The following is a 19,010-nucleotide window of genomic DNA, read 5'->3' as shown; positions in this document are numbered from 1 at the left end:
GAGCCCGCATCAAAGCCGGGACATGTCAGCTGTTTTGAAGAGCTGACATGTGCCCGCAATAGCGGCGGGTGAAATCGTGATTCACCCGCTGCTATTAACTAGTTAAATGCTGCTGTCAAACGCAGACAGCGGCATTTAACCGGCGCTTCCGGCCGGGCGGCCGGAATTGAGCGCATCGCCGACCCCCGTCACATGATCGGGGGTCAGCGATGCTTCTGTATAGTAACCATAGAGGTCATTGAGACCTCTATGATTACTGATCCACGGTAGCTGTGAGCGCCACCCTGTGGTCGGCGCTCACAGCACACCTGCATTTCTGCTGCATAGCAGCGATCTGATGATCGCTGCTATGTAGCTGAGTCGATCGCGTTGTGCCAGCTTCTAGCCTCCCATGGAGGCTATTGAAGCATGGCAAAAGTAAAAAAAAAAGTAAAAAAAAATTTGAAAAAAATAAAAAAATATATAAAAGTTTAAATCACCCCCCTTTTGCCCCATTTAAAATAAATCAATAAAAAAAAAATCAAACCTACACATATTTGGTATCACCGTGTTCAGAATCGCCCGATCTATCAACAAAAAAAAAGCATTAACCTGATCACTAAATGGCGTAGCGAGAAAAAAATTCAAAACGCCAGAATTACTTTTTTGGTCGCCGCAACATTGCATTAAAATGCAATAACGGGCAATCAAAAGAACGTATCTGCACCAAAATGGTATCACTAAAAATGCCAGCTCGGCACGCAAAAAATAAGCCCTCACCTGACCCCAGGTCATGAAAAATAGAGACGCTACGGGTATCGGAAAATGGCGCATTTTTTTTTTTTAAGCAAAGTTTGGAATTTTTTTTCACCACTTAGATAAAAAATAACCTAGACATGTTAGGTGTCTATGAACTCGTACTGACCTGGAGAATCATAATGGCAGGTCAGTTTTAGCATTTAGTGAACCTAGCAAAAAAAAACAAGCAAAAAACCAGTGTGGGATTGCACTTTTTTTGCAATTTCACCGCACTTGGAATTTTTTTCCCGTTTGCCAGTACACAACATGCTAAAATCAATGATGTCGTTCAAAAGTACAACTTGTTTCGCAAAAAATAAGCCCTCACATGGCCATATTGATGGAAAAATAAAAAAGTTTTGGCTCTGGGAAGGAGGGGAGCGAAAAACGAACACGGAAAAATGGAAAATCCCAAGGTCATGAAGGGGTTAAAGCTTGCTGACAGGGTCCCCTCTCTCCTTTCCTAAGACAGATGGAAAGGCAGTTTGAGCCTGTTTATAGGATCTCTTAGATGACCCGGCTCTTAGGGTTACTGCTTCACCTAGACTTGTTACAGGCAATCGACATATAGTCCTATGCCCTCCGGTTCTGTCGCGTGTCCTGGAGGACAACATGACCTCGGGCTCCCGGTATCCGGCTTCTGCGCTCTGTCTCTGTCCTTCCGCTGTTCCCCTCCTGAGCCCTTTCCTCCACTGTGCTTCTTCCCTCTATGCCCTTCACAATTCAACTCCTCACGTTATCTCTCTTTCCAGAGGCTGCAGCTCCCTCGTGGCTGCTCGGCCTCTACGTCTGCTCCAGACGACCTTCTGCTCTCCTGGAGACCAACTGTCTCCCTCCACTGTCTCTCTCAGACTGACTGGCTCCTCCTCCAGACCAGGATGCATAAAGTGTAAGGAAGCTCCCCTGAATCCGGGTCCTGAGCTCCCCCTCCTGGCCTAGATTCAGATGTGTTGAATGCAAGTGCCTTACCTGTTAGAAAGAATCCGCCTTGCCTTCAAGCATGACATCACCCTCCCCGAAGGGAAGGCAACATCACTGCAGCAACCGACTACCTGGGGTGCTGCACATGTACATGGCCCACTATTAAATTCTGTTACTCACTGATCCTGGCTCTAGCGAAAGCTTTTGCTTTCTTCTCCTATGGCTGCCTCTCTTTGCAGTAGCCCATGCCAGGTTTCTCAGGTAACCCAGCAAACTCATTGTGTACAGTTGCCTCAAATTTGGCAGGTGTTTGCTACCCTGGACTTTCATGCTACTACTATTGTAATTTCCAAGTATAGTCAACCTTACTAAATGTTGTTCATATCTGCCGCTTGGAAAGCAAGATAATATCAGGTCACAACTGTTCTCGGTATTCACACTTGGTCTCTGCAATCAAGGTAACACATCTCTTCAAGTGAGTCTCCAGTTTGCCTATATTACACTGACTAGCTGTGGTTAACCATTTCTTCACTGCAAATGCCAGTTTGCATACACCGCTGCTGTTAATCATTTCAATGCTGGAAGATTTCAGAATGCATTCTTATGATTAACTGCAACCCTGCTGGAAAATTCGAGTTTCTTATACAGTACAGTGAATGTTCCCATGTGTATCTCCACACCTGGCTCTGCTTCATTTGTGCTATCCAGCTATCATGCTGACTTGGCCTTTGCTGATTTATATATTGTCTGTCAAGATCCACACCACTGCACCATCACCTCCGGTCCATTCTGCTCACTCTGACCTATAGTTTAAAGAATGCATCCCACCAGGTGAACCCTTACCTAAATCTAATGGAGATATAGAATAAGAGGATTGGTATTTTATCTGGATGGCCGATGTGTATTATCCTAGTGAGACTTATGGCTATAGGTCACTTTATAGTGATGCCCTGTGCACAGACAATACATCCACAAAATCATGCATTATGTCTTTGCTAAGAATAGTTAGTTACTCACAGAATAATGTCCTGAAAAAACCTCCAGACGGAAAGTGCACAACCCACAGGAATGCCGTAAAAAATGATCCTAACGGGAGCTGATGTTAAATTAACCCATATGTGTTCTCCGGAAAGGATTCATACTGTTCTGCAATATCTTTAATTAGTCCGTGAAGCTGATGTTATAACAGGGCAATGACATGGGTAGTAGGGGGTTATGTCAGGGGTGATGACAGTCACTACATCAGAAAACACTAATTCTGCAGCTCTGCTCTAGACCGGCATTCTTGGCCCAACTCTTTACAGTTTTTCTTCTCAGACTTTAGTCAGAACTCTAGGAGAGGAATTATATAGCATTAGGGTCTGAACTTTATTGATATGTTTCTTTTTGAACTTTATGGAAGACTCAATGTAGCCAACGAGAGGTAAAAACAAATGTACAGAGTGTGATCTCTGACCCGTGAGGGCAGATTGTACAGTATTTTGTCAACGTGTAATCTTTCCACATGTTTCATGTTAAAGGAAAGCCAGAAACTCCTCTGCGGCTTTCTACATATGTATAGCAGGAGGAGAGTTAAAAGGACGGTAATGTTATTACTATACTTTATTTGCATTCTTTCTACATTATAGCTTATTAAGGTATGAGCAGCACACTTTGTCTTTTCCAGGTGGCTTCCTCCTGGAACCTGCCTGAAAAAGTGGTAAAAATTAAATTAATATATGCACTGCAATGTAAAAACAACTCATTGTGCATATGATCAGTATTTTTTTTCTTATTCTAACCCTATTAATGCTTCAAAAGCCGTGAAATGGCTAGAAAAACTGATGTGAACATTTTTCAGGCAGCTTCCAATTTTTTTTAATAAAATGTAAAATAAAAGCCACTGACAAAATTACGAATAGGACGACAAAGAAAATACTTCAGAAAACATACATTTTGTTGAAACATTTTTAGACTCAAAAACCATGTGAAAATAGCAAAGAAAACCAGAAGAAAAGCCTTTTTTCTTGAGAAAATTCAACTTCAGCACAAATAGTAGTGTCCTCTGTTATAGGGGCTTAGGCTATGTTTAGAAAATGGATTTTGAAGTAGAAAAATCTTACATTGATTTAAATTGAAATCTGCAGATATTTATTTTACATGGATTACTCACATGTTTAAAGGAAACCTGTCACCGGCACAAACAATATTGACCTGCAGATATGTCGTCAAACTGCAGGTTAATAGTGTTACTAACCTGCCTGGTGTCATGCTGTTGCAATGCAGGTAGGTGCAGGCTCCACTAGATGGCAGTAGAGTGGAAGCAGGACTGCACCTAAACAGAGCTGGCCTGCAGTGCAGCAGTGAGGCTACCACAGGTGGCAGCAGAATAGTCAACCAAGCCGGGTTAAATCCTAGACTGTAGCACAGTACCAAAGGAATAACCAAACTCACGGTCAGAGACAAGCCAGGGAGTCAGTAATGGTTAGGAGTGGATAAGCCAAAAGACAAAAGACAGAAGCAGGTCAGGATACAAGCCAAGGCAAAATGAGGGAGTCAGCACACTAAAGGGAAACAAGGAGTCAAGACGGGAATAGGGGAAAACAGAAACACAGGTTCAGACAGAAAACACAACTGGACAAATCAGAGCAATCATAGTAAGCTACAGCAGCACTAGGCAAAAAACTATAACTGACATCGCCTGCAGGAAACAGTGGTGATAAATAGCCAACCTGAACCCAGACAGAGGATGAGAAAGGTTAACTCTTGACATGACCAGACTGGGAAAAAGGGAAAACAGAACTCAAAACCCAATCTGGATCATGACCGTACCCTCCTCTTACAGAGGGGCCACCGAACCCCCAGGTTTCCCAGGATAACGCGCATGAAACTCCTGAACCAATCAATCAGCATGAACCAATCACGCCAGGACTGATCCTCAGGACCATAACCCCTCCAATGGACTAAATACTACAGAGAACTGCTGACCATGTGCGAATCCACAATCGGTTCTACCTCATACTCCATCTGCCTATCCACAGAAACCGGTGGTGGAGGAGATGGAGACCCTTCAGAGGAAGGTACAAATGGCTTCAGGAGAGACTTATGAAACACATTGGGAATCCAAAGCAATGGAGGTAGATGTAAGCGAAAGGCAACTGGATTGACAACCTCAATTAGCTTATAAGGACCTCTAAACCTGGGACCAAGCTTAGCAGAAGGAACTTTCAGCCACATGTTCTTGGTAGACAACCATACTTTATCTCCCACCAGGAATATGGGTCCTGTAGATCGTCGCTTATTCGCAAACTGTTTATGTTTGCCTTGAGCTTCCCAATGTTCCTCTGGACCTCGCACCATACCTCTCTCAGCTGCTGAATGGCCGAATCAGCCCCTGGACACCCTGAGTAGATTCTGGAAAACTCACCAAAATGGGGGTGAAAGCCATAAGTACAAAAGAATGGAGAGGTGCCCGTGGACTGATTAATATGACTATTAAAGGCAAACTCAGCCACTGGTATCAAAGAACATCTATTATCCTGCTGGAATGTTCTTGTTGTCAGGCAAAGACGGAGGAGCAAGAGACTGAGCCTCACGAATCTCCCGCTCCAATTCTGTGGACACTGCTGCCATGACCACCCCATGCTGAAGGAGGAAGGAGGTTCGGGAGTTGATATCAGATCCATCCTGCGAGGTAAGGCATCCACCTTGACATTCTTGGAACCAGACCGAAAGGTGATAGAAAAATCAAAGCGTAAGAAAAAAGCGACCACCTCGCCTGTCTGGGAGTCAAATGTTTGGCCGACTCAATATAAGAGATTTTTGTGGTCCGTAATCACTGTGAGCCGATGAACAGCCCCCTCCTAAAAGTGCCTCCATTCTACAAAGGCCAACTTGATAGCTAAAAGCTCCCGATTCCCAACTTCGTAATTTCTCTCAGCAGGTGAGAATTTTTTAGAGAAGAAGGCACAGGGCCTCAGGTTAGTCAAAGTGTCAGGTCCCTGGGATAACAGAGACACTGGTTCAGATAGCAAACGCAGCAGGACAAATCAGAGCAGTCAGAGTCAGCTACAGCAGCACTAGGCAAAAAACTATAACTGACATCGCCTGCAGGAAGCAGCGGCGATAAATAGCCAACCTGAGCCCAGACAGAGGCTGAGAAAGGTTAACTCTTGACATGACCAGACCGGGAAAAAGGGAAAACAGGACTCAAAATCCGGTCTGGATCATGACACCTGGCGCCTGCACCTTCCAGTGAAACAGTGAACTTTATTCTCCCAGGCGGCATTCATCCACGAGGCGGCACTGGCGCTGGTTCAGGCACCACTCTAAGAATACAGAGGGGCGGGTGTAACCGCGCCCCCGGCCCTGACTGACAGCCATCCCCAATGCCGAGAGAGTTTCAGTCAGCGACGGCGCTGCCCCCATGACTGAAATGGAAAAAATAATTTTCTCTTCCCCGCTGCCACCAGGTGCCCCCGACTCATGGCCCCGATAGCAGCCACGTGGTCTGCCACTAAGGCAACTGCCTTTCAGATGTTGTCTTTGTTGGGATTTAAAACAAAGACCCCAGCGTTGCAAAGCTGCAATGCTAATCACTGTCCCAGCGTGCGCCCCTGTAACAATCTAAAGGAACGCAGGGCACGGGGTCAACTGTAAATTCCTCACAGCTTGCCTAAATTCACACACTATAGAAAGTTCTAATCTGCTGTGTGTCTGACAGTGGTGCTAAAAGTTTCTATTATAGATTGTAAAGATAAGTAAAAGCACCTGTTTTTTATGGGTTACACAACTTTTCATTCTGGAGAATTCTCCTTTATAGTTTTCATATTGTGCATATAACCTGCACCGACAAGCTTATTTGAGTGGCGGACATGGCAAAACTGTTCTTAATTTCCATGTGCCCTTTTTAACTTTAAACCATACCTAAAACTATCCAACCAGCAGTAATATTGCAGTATGAGAACTATGGACCCCACGTAGGACCTCTTCATCCAGCATCCTCCTTTTAATATAATTGTAATAATGACCTATTGCCAGTCTCTTCCAATGTCATGTCCATGTCTCCTACCTAGAAAACATTAATGGAATTATTTTTGTTCTTCAGGGAAAAAAAATCATTTTTGCTTTGTAATATTTTATAATCTGTATAAATCTAATTTTAATTCTAATTTTAATTTCAATAATCTAATCTTATTCTCTATCTCTGTCCCTCTTTCATTTTAGCAGGTTGTATTCTACATAAACACAATGCATTCTTTAAAAAAAAAATAGCATTTGCTTCGTGCTTCAGTGACCACAGCAAAGTAACTGGTGTCAAAATGATGTAACTTTTGGCAAATACAGATTTTATATTTCATTCCATTCAGACAGTACAGTCATTTTATAAGGCTCTGATGCCATCACTTCACTATAATATGTATTCACAGATGTCTGCCGATGTACACTCACTGGCCACTTTATTAGGTACACCATGCTAGTAACGGGTTGGACCCCTTTTGCCTTCAGAACTGCCTCAATTCTTCGTGGCATAGATTCAACAAGGTGCTGGAAGCATTCCTCAGAGATTTTGGTCCATATTGACATGATGGCATCACACAGTTGCCGCAGATTTGTCGGCTGCACATCCCTGATGCGAATCTCCCGTTCCACCACATCCCAAAGATTTCATGTTGTTTACGCCAAATTCTGACCACTACCATCCGAATGTCGCAGCAGAAATCGAGACTCATCAGACCAAGCAACGTTTTTCCAATCTTCTACTGTCCAATTTCGATGAGCTTGTGCAAATTGTAGCCTCAGTTTCCTGTTCTTAGCTGAAAGGAGTGGTACCTGGTGTGGTCTTCTGCTGCTGTAGCCCATCTGCCTCAAAGTTCGACGCACTGTGCGTTCAGAGATGCTCTTAGGCCTACCTTGGTTGTAACGGGTGGCGATTTGAGTCACTGTTGCCTTTCTATCAGCTCGAACCAGTCTGCCCATTCTCCTCTGACCTCTGGCATCAACAAGGCATTTCCGCCCACAGAACTGCCGCTCACTGGATTTTTTTTCTTTTTCGGACCATTCTCTGTAAACCCTAGAGATGGTTGTGTGTGAAAATCCCAGTAGATCAGCAGTTTCTGAAATACTCAGACCAGCCCTTCTGGCACCAACAACCATGCCACGTTCAAAGGCACTCAAATCACCTTTCTTCCCCATACAGATGCTCGGTTTGAACTGCAGGAGATTGTCTTGACCATGTCTACATGCCTAAATGCACTGAGTTGCCGCCATGTGATTGGCTGATTAGAAATTAAGTGTTAACAAGAAGTTGGACAGGTGTACCTAATAAAGTGGCCAGTGAGTGTATATTCATACAACTCATACAATGACGTATGTCACTCATTGGCCACATTGTTAAGAATACTGGGCGGTAAAGATTGAAGTGATCTACGTTCTAGGAAAGTGCAGTCTGCACTTTTTTTTTCTAGTAACTCTGCTTCTCTGGGCTTCTATCACAAGTCCAGTCCTCCCCAAAAACCTCTGACTGTTACTCAGGGGAGCCTGTGGGCATCTTTCTCTGACCCGTTCAAGTCTCCAGCCCATTAACAACCTTAGGGCTCATTCACATGTAAGTTTTTCCAGTACAAGTACTATCTGTTTTTTTGTTTGTTTTTTTTTTACGGAAAGCACTCACACCTATGACAGTCTATGGGGCAGTTCACAAGTCCGTTCTTTTTTCTGAAGACCAAGTGGTCCATCCAAAATTGCAGAGACATGTCCGATTTTCATCCGAGTGTTCGATCAAACTTGGGAATGAAAGTGTATGGATCAGACAGCATTCTGATGCCCCCTCTGTGGTGTCTGTTTTTCATTGACTGATAGATAGGAGAACGTAGCAAAGCTTTTCTTTTTCTCATTTGTGAAATGAAGAGTGATGACACCCTGATGACACTCTGATTAAAAGCTGATGGAACTCTGATGGAAATCACTGATGGAATTCCGTCCATTTTTCTCATATGTCAAAAAACTGATGTCTGAATGAGGCCTTACTCTGGACATTCTCAGGCATATTGGTTACAATGATAGTTTTTTTCCAGCTCCTCGTACAGTGTGATAGTGCAGCGCCCCAGGGTCCTGGTCATTGCAGTAATATCATTTTCCTCTAGAGGAGAGTGATATTACGTTTGGAGGCAAAGAAGGACAACTGCATCCAGGTATCACAAACATGCAACACATTTCACACTCCAGGCCACCAGGGGGAGCTTCTGCTCCTATTTATTAGGTCACTCCCCACATAGGTAAAACTGGTTTCCTGTAGGGAAAGTTGGTCAGTTGCTGGCTGAGTTCAGCTCAGTTAGTTGGTCCCTGACAGGGGTGGGATCCTGTCAGAGAACAAAGGAGAAAGGACACGGAGCTGTGCATGCCCTCAGAGCTGCAGCTCCCAGAAAGAGACATAGAAAGGCAGAACTGTATTGTAGCGTGCGTGAAGGAAGTCGTAGCAAAGGAGTGGATACCAGAAGGGGACCAGCCCTACACAGGCTGCCTCCTTCTGAGGCGCAGAACCCCGGTAGCCGGACCACGGAGGGAGTAATGACCTTTATGCTTTGCTCCAGAGATGGGCAGGGCAGCTAATTTCATGTTACCTGTCCGCCCTACACCCAGGAGGCACGGTGGCACCCCTTAGAGGCTGGGGTATGATAGAGTCCCTATAAACCGCCTCAAGCCACCAGTCATATGGGTTTGTACTATCCTATATAGGGGACAGAGAGAGAGAGAGACATTACATCTGTGAGGACCTTATGTGAAGCCTTAGGCCAGTCTCACACATTCAGATAATTCCGGTACCAGAGAAAACGGTTATCCGTGTCCGTGTGTCCGTGTGCTCACGTGGCACATCGGTGTGGCACACGTGCAGCAGCCGTGTGCCGCCCGTGTGCCGCCTGAGGACGACATGGACCGTGCAGGAGAGACAGCGCTACAGTAAGTGCTGTCCCCTCCATGTGGTGCTGAAGGCAGCATTCATCTCTTGTCCCCTGCTGCGCTCGCGGGAGAGAAGAGATGAAAAATCAATTTTTTTTTTGTGTTAATAATAAAGTTTGGGGGTCACCTCCTGCCTCTCACCCCCCCGTGCGCCCGCCCACTTGCAGAGAAATACTCACCCAGCTCCCGCGATGCCTCCTCTCAGCGCCGGCAGCTTGTCCTGTGTGAGCGGTCACGTGGTACCGCTCATTACAGTGATGAATATGCGGCTCCACCTCCCATAGGAGACGGGAGGTGTCCCCCAAATTTTATTTTTAACAAAAAAAAAATTGATTTTTCATCTCTTCTCTCCCGCGAGTGCAGCAGGGGACAAGAGATGAATTCCGCCTTCAGCACCACACACAGGGGACAGCGCTTAACTGTAGCGCTGTTTCTCCTGCGGTGGTACGTGCACACAGAGGAGAGTGCACACTGTTCTCCGTGTGCTCGTGTGTGGGACGCTTTGCGGACCGTGCTGCCAGAGAAAAACGGACATGTCTCCGTGTTTTGCACATGGACACACGGTCCGTGAAAACACGCAGGCATGTGCATAGACCCATTCATTTGAATGGTTCTACGTGTGTCAGTGTCTCCGGTATGTGAGAAAATTGTCACTACACGTACCGGAGCCACTGACGTGTGAAACCGGCCTTAGGCAGTAAGGAACTACAACACTGCAGCGCAAGGGAAGGCTACTGATTTCCACCTGGACAAGGGGACTCTGGATTTGCCTACAAACCAGCCGGACTCTGCCTGCCCTGTGATCTGGTGCCCTGGACTGTGGATGCTGAAGTCTTCAGTAAAGGTAAAGAGATTGCAACCTTGTGTCCTCGTTATTCTCTGTGCCTCTCACCATACCACCATCTACACACCGGGAAGCCCTGGGGATACACTTCACCTGTGGGAAGGTATACCATCTAGCTGCCACAACATCACCCCAGCGGACCCCTTAAAGCAGCGTCGTTCACCCAGACCGAATACCACAGGTGGCGTCACGAACATTCCCCTTTAAAGACCTTTTCCTTTTACACGGACGTCCCAGGGCCACGGACCGGGTCAGCCACCTTGACATCCCCCTGTGAACCGCAGGACCCGGTACCGAGTACCCCGCTGCCCTGACGGGGCGATCCAATTGCACTCTCCAGCACCAAAACACTGCTTTATGGAGACTTCCTTCCCCCCTTCGATCAACCAGCTTACAGTAGGGGAAACTATCATTCCTGCTGTTCGCTACTATGATAAGGCATTGTGGCATGGGCTAAGTTCCCTAGCCCAACAAACCTTGGACCTCATGGGGGCACAAATAGTGTGGGGCAAAGCACAACACAAGGTGGGCATAAAACAGTAATATTCAAGCAAACATGTTCCCAAAGTGCTACACACCTAGGCCCCGATTCTTCATCTTTTCTTAAGTCACTTTCCTTTAATGTGATACAGTATTATTTGTTGTTTTGGGCGCCAAATTCATAAAAATCAAGCACATGATTCATGCACTTAGAGAAAGTCAGAAATTGTCTTTTTTTCTGGCTTCTAATGCAAAAAGTTGTACATTTCAAGAAATGGCGCAAAAGTTGAGTACTGATGTACGGTACTAAAAATACATTGGGTGGGACTGCAGCGGAGTTTCGCTATATTTTGTGACTTTTTAACAAGTCACAATTGATGAATCAAGTGAAAACATCTGAAATGTCTAAACCGCCCAGAAGTAGAAAACAAAAAAAACCATGAGCACATATAAAATAGTCTTAAAAAAGACCCAAATAGAATAATGAATAGAGTGCAAGCAAAAAAAAAGGTACAAAACTAGACAAAAAAACAGGCACATAGGCAGTGATGAATCGGGGCCATGGTCCTCTTCACTTCAACTTACTAAGTCTATTAATCTGACTCTATGGCTCATTTATACGTCAGTATTTGTCACCCAAAAAATGGATCATGTCATCAGTGTTTCATCAGTGTGATAAATAAATTGTAAAGCTTTTCCTAACCATTGCAATGTTAACCATGGACAGCACATGGATGCCATTCATGTGCTGTATGGATTTATCATGGACCCATACACTTGTATAGGCACTTTTCATCTGTGCATAAAAAATGGATGTCTCTGTGACATGTGAACAGCCCCATTGATTATAATGGGTATGTATTGTATCTATGAAAAACATGGATAGAACATGTATGTGCAACACGGACGTCTGAATGAGGCCTTTACTAGTCTCTTCAGGCACACCTTGCAGGGACTGAGTTGGAGCCCGCTGCAACCACTTCATTATTTATATGTTTCTGAAGCTGCAGACTATTTTTAGGCTCCACTTTTGCTAGTGCCTTTCTTTGGTAACGAGTGTATGTTCTCTCCTAAGTCACAGGGGTCTCCTGCCCCACATGTGGCTTCAGCCACACAATAACTCACTCCCTGCTAACAGTTCACTATATAATCTCTTCTTGATATTTTGTACAATGGGGCCATCTTGTGGTCACAACTAATAATACAGCATTGGACTATATATAAAAAAACATAGCTGCATTAGTAAGGTTAGCTGCTCCTTAAAAACTAACCAACACCATTACCAAATTGGCTTTACCATTGCTGCTGATTTGCTAACATTATATATATGAAGAAGCTAGGACTAACTTGCCATTGTCACCATGATAGTCAAGATAATGAGTGCAATGGACCATTACTAGTTTACACAGGGATGCCTAATTCACAGGTAGCCTGAAAGGAAAGAAGAATTCCAAGTATGATGTATGAAGTGTTTATCAGGCCAGGATAACTATTAACCCACACATATTGCATTTATTTCTGCATGTTCACTTCAACAAGAATCATAAGCAGTAAAACTGTCACCAGGACTCTAATAAAGTATTTTAATAAGAACCCCTTACTCATATTACATCAATGTAACCATAAAGTTATGTTTATACACTATACTGAGCCTATAAAAGTACACCACGGGGACAGTGCGCATGCCCCTCAGGAGCGTATACTACAGGTTAAGAACCAAATGTCTTGTAGATATGTGTCACATAGACAAGAAGCACACTGGTGCTTTTATACATCCCGCCATCAAACTCAGCTACAGTAGTTTTCATTTGCAGATATCATTTATTTGCACTTAAAAATATGTAACCACAGTCATTGTTACTAGGTATCTTCTGTAAGTGCAAGTGCATAATGTGTGAAGAATTGAAGAGGTATTCCAGATATTCCATGATATTCCAGAAAAACAGCGCCACTTCTGTTCGCTGGTTGTGTCTGGTACAGCAGCCACTCCCAATTCAAGTGAATAGTGCTGAGCTGCAGTATCATGCACATCCCATGGACAGATGTGCTGCTATGTCTGGAAAAAAAGCAGACCTCCTTACTCTAGCCTTCGACAACTTTTTTAAAGGGAACCTGACATGTAAAATAATGCTATTAATATGCAGATATAGGGTTAATCTGCAGGTTAATAGTGTTCTGACACCGTGCAGCATCAGCAATGAGAGCCTCGCTGCAAGGAGAAAATTAACTTTATTCCCCTTGGCAGCATTCAGCATTGTCAAAGAGATGGTGCCAGCGCGGTTTAAGGCCACCACACTATGTATACAGAGCAGCGGCTGTAACCACACCCCCGACTGACATCCGGCCCTTATACTGAGCTCTAATGCTGAGCCGGCTGTCAGTCAGTGCCGAAGCTGCGTTTACAACCACCGTTTACTATACACTGAGCAGCAACTGAAGCCGTGTCGGCGCCACCTGTGTGACTGAAAGCTGGTGGCTGCAGAGAGGAATAAAGTTAATTTCCTCCCAGCAGCTGGGCTCTCAGTGCAGCAGCCACACGGTGTCAGAACACTATTAATCTGCAGATTAACCCCATATCTGAAGGTTAATAGTTATTTTACATGACAGGTTCCCAATAAAACTATCTAAATCTTATTATGTACTGGATAACTGGGGCTTAACTGATGTGAAACCCATATTGTAGAGGTGAAGTATCTAAGGTGGACCTCTCAACCTGTCAAATCCACACTTTGCACAATCCAATCTATCACTCTCCACAGTTTACATCTACAGTTGTGTATGATATATATATATATATATATATATATATATATATATATATATATATATATATATATATATATATATATACCATGGCACATCCTCCGCCAGTCAGTAGATATGTCTCTCTAGGGTCATCTTTCCAGGTATCCCCCCTCCTGCCATTTATCTGCCCTCCACTATGATATAGGAAACCTCTCCTGGTCTCCACTGCTCGGCCTGATGTGACATTGAGTCTCTCCTGACATACTTGTGGTTCCTAACATAGCTGAGATGATTTCTGACCTGTCCTCCATTGCCTCCTTTCGGTCCTGAGCTCCCCCAATTCTGCATCATCTTCAGAAGATGCCAAGCCCAGCACCCGAGCCCCCCTATCCAACTCTGTCCACCACTCTCGCCTTTCATCTTTCAAGCCTCCTGCTCCTCACATTTCTGCAATGCTTTGGGATTTTGGGCTGACGGCAGATTTTGTTTCCAGTTGCTGCCAGATGTTTAGCTCTCTAGAAGTGTCCAGCGTCATACAAAAAAAAGGAAGATTCCTCTGTATTAAAGGGACATAGCCTGTGATCCAAAATGCAGATGTTTCTAACAGTCCTGATGTAAAACCTGACAACGTCTTCAGGTGCAGTAACACTACAAGCATTGGCATATGCTATATTCAGTGTGTGTATATGTGGCACATGCCAGTCATCGTCTAGACCTGACCAGGTTCTCTCACCCTGCAGGAAATGAATGTATCATAGGTAATGAACAATAGCAAATGTCCCATATAAGACATCCCCAACATTCTGGGAAACTGAATCAGGTGCACAAAACACTGGTGCACAGTGAATATAACATTTTTCTAGCAATATTTTTCCTCTTTATAATCATATAAAATTGATAAAATTTAGTTAAAAAGTCCATCAATGGCAACCAGTGAAGTTACTTGAGTTGTACCCAATGAACTGATAGAATTCTGAAATCTAAGAGCAGCATTTCTTACTTTTCTCTGTGCATGTAGGGGTTAATAATCAATAATACATCTTTATTCTGTCTGATATCAGTGGTCCAGATGGTTTTCCAGCTCACCTGGTAAGTAGAAGAGAGCCCAGGCGGTGAGGAGCCCTCTCCAGTGATCCATGCTCCAGACTCTCATCCTGCCTGCGGGGATCCCTCTGCCAGACTGGTAGCTGGAGAAGCTGCCACTTTCCCACTTCAGTCTCCGCTATTCCCTGGCTCCCAAACTTTAGAGTTACATAGTAGACTGAGGAAGTGGGAGGACCAGACTCCGGTAGGAGGTGTAACTGGTACAGGGGACAGGACCAGAGCAAAATAGAAGGCAGTGTGAGGACATTAATCATGGGGTCATCAATAAAAGACAAAGAATGTGAACCTTTCAGTGTGGCCCCTTAAATAGACCCATGAGTCAGATCATAGACTGAAATCACTGCGGATAAACTATTCCACTATTTCAGCCTCTGTGTTGCAATTTTTTGGTTACCTGATTCTCTTTATTATTTTTTTTAAGCCAAATGAACTCCGATGAATCCGCAGTCACCGTGATTCAATGTCAGTATGAAATGATTTTACATCTGGACGCATCCTATTACCCAATAACAGCTCTTCTGCACGCCAGTGCACGGCTGCTCCATACTGATCAGAAAATGCTACTGCTGGTAGCTAATACCAGCTTCAACGTGTCACGCAATCATATTTTACATACCTGCACCCCTGTGTTTCTACGAAACTGAATTTAGATTATTATACACAGGGGTCCCATCCAACCATTGCAAATTCCTGACCTCTCCGATGGGTCAGAGTCCTTTAAATTGATTCCCCCATCTCTACCATGCTCGGAGTTGGCAGCTGTATGAATGGAGATATTTTTCCCTATATACATACTGCAATGCTAGCTCCACAAATTGAGCGCCCCGTCAGGGCAAGGGAGTACTCGTTACCAGGTCCGGTCGGCTCAAAGGGGGGATGTCACGGTGGCTGACCCGGTCCGTCGCCCTGGGACGTCCGTATAAAAGGGAAAAATCTTTAAAGGGATAAGGTTTATGTTCGTGACGCCACCTGTGGTACTCGGTCAGGGTGACCGACGCTGCTTAGGGGTCCGCTGGGGTGATGTTATGGCAACTAGATCGTATACCTCTCCACAGGTGAAGTGTATCCCCAGGGCTTCCCAGTCTCTTTACCTTTACTGAAGACTTCAGTATCCACAGTCCAGAGCACCAGCTCACAGGGTAGGCAGAGTCTGGCCGGTTTGGAGGCAAGTCCAGAGTCCCCTTGTCCAGGTGGAAATCAATAGCCTTCCCTTGCGCTGTAGTGGTGTAGTCTCTTACTACATAAGCTTCAAATAAGGTCCTCACAGATGTGGTGTCTCTCTCTCTGTCCCTCGTAGTCGGATAGGACAAAACCCATATCACTGGTGGCTTGAGGCTGTTTATAGGGACTCTAGCATGCTACGGCCTCTGAGGGGTGCCACCGTGCCTCCTGGGTGTAGGTGCGGACAGGTAACATGCAATTAGCCATCCTGCCGGTCTCTGAAGTAAGGCATAGAGGTCCTTACTACCTCGGTGTTCCGGCTACCGATGTTCTGCGCCTCAGAAGGAGGCAGCCTGTTCGGGGCTGGTCCCCTTCTGGTATCCTCTCCTTTGCTTTGCGTTCCTTCACGCTCGCTGCAATACAATTCTGCTTTTAAAGTGTCTCTTTCTGGGAGCTGCAGCTCTTAGGGCATGCACAGCTTCGTGGACCCTCTCCTTTATCCTCTGACAGGAATTCACTCCTGCCAGGAACAGCTTCCCTGAAGGACTGACTGACCTTTCCTACAGATTACCAGTTATATATATATATATGGGGAGTCACCTAGTAAATAGGATCAAAAGCTCCCCCTGGTGGCCTGGAGTATGAATGTGTTGCATGTTTGTGATACCTGGATGCAGTTATCCTTCCTTGCCTCTGAACGTAGCATCACTCTTTCCCCGGGACGAAAGCAATACCACTGTGACGACCAGGACCCTGGGGCGCCACACATACCTCCATATGAAATTGGCTTATAAAGGTATCGACCAGGTCGCTATACACCACTAAGGGAGTCCTACTACAGTTCTAGATATGAATAACCTCCATGGCTATGTTTACACAGAGTATTTTGAGGCATTAAAAAAACCATAATGTCACGATTCTGCCATTCACCAGGGATGCTGTGAGAGATAGCTCAGCCACCCTATATAATGCAGGGTTGTGCTGGGCTGTCAGTATTGTGAGTGACAGCACGGTCGTCCAGTCAGTGGTAGAGGCGTGCTAGGTTGTCAGTATTCTGAGTGACAGACTAGCCGCCTATTTAGGTAAGGCCTGCATGGTTTGCTCAGGTGTCTCCCATTCTGAATGATTGCCTGGCTATTTAATTAGTTAACACAGATTAGATCATTCCCAGTCGTAGCTTTAGGTCATTGGTGTGTGTGCCATGTTGTCTAGTGTGCTGTTATTTTGATCTTTTGCTGCCCAACTTTGGACCTTGCTTTTGACCATGTCACGACACAACGGTCGGGTAACCCGGGACCAGGGGCTCCTTCCCTGTCCCTAACACTAGGGGGCACCCTAACTCACCCTATTCCCCGAGATACTTCTGTAGGTGAAGATGCCACGGCCTCCACCCTTGCCTTATCTCCTGAGTCAGACCTCCATCTGTTCTCTTCCCCCACCCAGGGAAGAGGGGGCGCTACTGTGCATCATAGTACACCAATCCCAAAAAACAAGGCAACACAAACAAGGATTAACAGAAAACTCCAGGCATACAAAATATTCACTCAGGGGAATGCATCGGGGTGTGAAGGTACGGGAATAAACCAAAATAGAGAAGGATAAGGAATTACCACATATACAAACCAAGCAACAGTCACAGGTAACTCCTCCAACTCTCCCTCACATATGTACTCCTCTCCCTCCGTTAGCCATGCAGCAAATGCTTCCTCTGAGAAGGATTTGCAACAGAGCCCAGATTATAAAGGGGAAAGGAGTCGGTAACTGAGCTCAGCTGCAAGCACAGAGATTTCCAACATGGCCAATTAACCCCTGTTCTGCCAGAAGGAATAAATATCATTAAAATAAAGAAGTGCTTCTCTATGAGAAGTGACGTTTACAAGTGTCACACACAAGTTTTACTTTCCCTGAAGCATTTTTCTCAAACTTTTGATTTGACATTGTCTAATTTGAGGGTAGTATAGAAAAGTAGGAGACAAAAAAAGCGCAAATAGGGTCTTATCCTCAGGATTGCTTCTAATCAATTGTGAGAGAACTGCTCACCTGGTGGTACACAGTAAAGGCGTGTAGTTTGTCAGCTGCTGCAGATCCACAGGTCGGCGCTGCGACCTCTTAGAGACGTTATAATAGATGAATGTGGATAAAATCCGCGCTGCTGTGACAAATAATGGATCCAGATATAGTTATAAGGTGTTCGGGTGGTTTATTCAACTCGTTTCGAAGCTCATGGCTTCTTCTTCAGGAAGTTTCCACACAAAGATATATCTTTGTGTGGAAACTTCCTGAAGAAGAAGCCATGAGCTTCGAAACGCGTTGAATAAACCACCCGAACACCTTATAACTATATCTGGATCCATTATTTGTCACAGCAGCGCGGATTTTATCCACATTCATATATTGTCTAATTTGAAGCATATGCCATCAGGATCCAGTTCAAAGAAATGACATGCCCTTTTATTTCCACCAGGCATTTTTTTCAGGAACTTTTCGGGCAGGTGCAGACGAGCACACATTCTCTCATCTGAGAGAATTGAGTCAATTATGCAAATCACACCAAAACTCTGATCAGAGTGTGAGCATAGAGAGATCTGATAGATGATGAGAAGATGGAGAAAAAAATGTCTCCATTTTATCCATTCTGTCAGTCCATGGAAATAGGACTGAACTCAGATGTCATCCGAGTGCAGTCCGATGTTTTCCACAGACTTATTGATATGAATGGCCAAGTGGGATCCATTTTACGGATGCAAATTGTGCATGAAATGATTTTTTCCTCTGACAGACTCTGTCCAAGGAAAAAAATCGAACATGTGTATGGCTCCATAGACTAACATTGGTTTGAGTGCAATCTGATGTTTTGTCAGATCGCACCAGGACCAAATATGCCCTTGTCTGAACCTGCCTTTGAGAAAAGAAGTGCTTTAAAAAACTTATTAGATGAAGAGCAAAATTTATTTCCATAGAAATGAATAAGAAGAATTTTCCAAGCATTTTTTAAACAATTTTTGAGGAGGATTTTGTAGCAGATCTGCTCGAAAAAATT

The 19,010-nt window shown here is 44.7% G+C and overlaps 1 protein-coding gene and 1 long non-coding RNA gene across 2 annotated transcripts in view; one reads left to right on the top strand and one right to left on the bottom strand.

The window, feature by feature from the left end:
• ITGA11 (integrin subunit alpha 11) overlaps positions 1-14,926 on the bottom strand; it is a 246,562-nt gene extending 231,636 nt beyond the window's left edge. The window contains exon 1 of the mRNA XM_077263233.1: positions 14,792-14,926. Coding sequence (XP_077119348.1) covers positions 14,792-14,858 — 67 coding nt within the window. The 5' untranslated portion in view covers positions 14,859-14,926. The remainder of the gene's footprint in view (positions 1-14,791) is intronic.
• LOC143775280 (uncharacterized) overlaps positions 1-19,010 on the top strand; it is a 111,327-nt gene that overhangs the window by 58,349 nt on the left and 33,968 nt on the right. The gene's annotated exons all lie outside the window — the stretch shown is intronic.

The sequence above is a fragment of the Ranitomeya variabilis genome, chromosome 5 (genome assembly GCF_051348905.1).
Source record: "Ranitomeya variabilis isolate aRanVar5 chromosome 5, aRanVar5.hap1, whole genome shotgun sequence".
NCBI classification, from domain to species: domain Eukaryota; kingdom Metazoa; phylum Chordata; class Amphibia; order Anura; family Dendrobatidae; genus Ranitomeya; species Ranitomeya variabilis.
The sequence above is the reverse complement of the archived record's forward strand: the minus strand, read 5'-3'. Positions and strand labels throughout refer to the sequence as shown.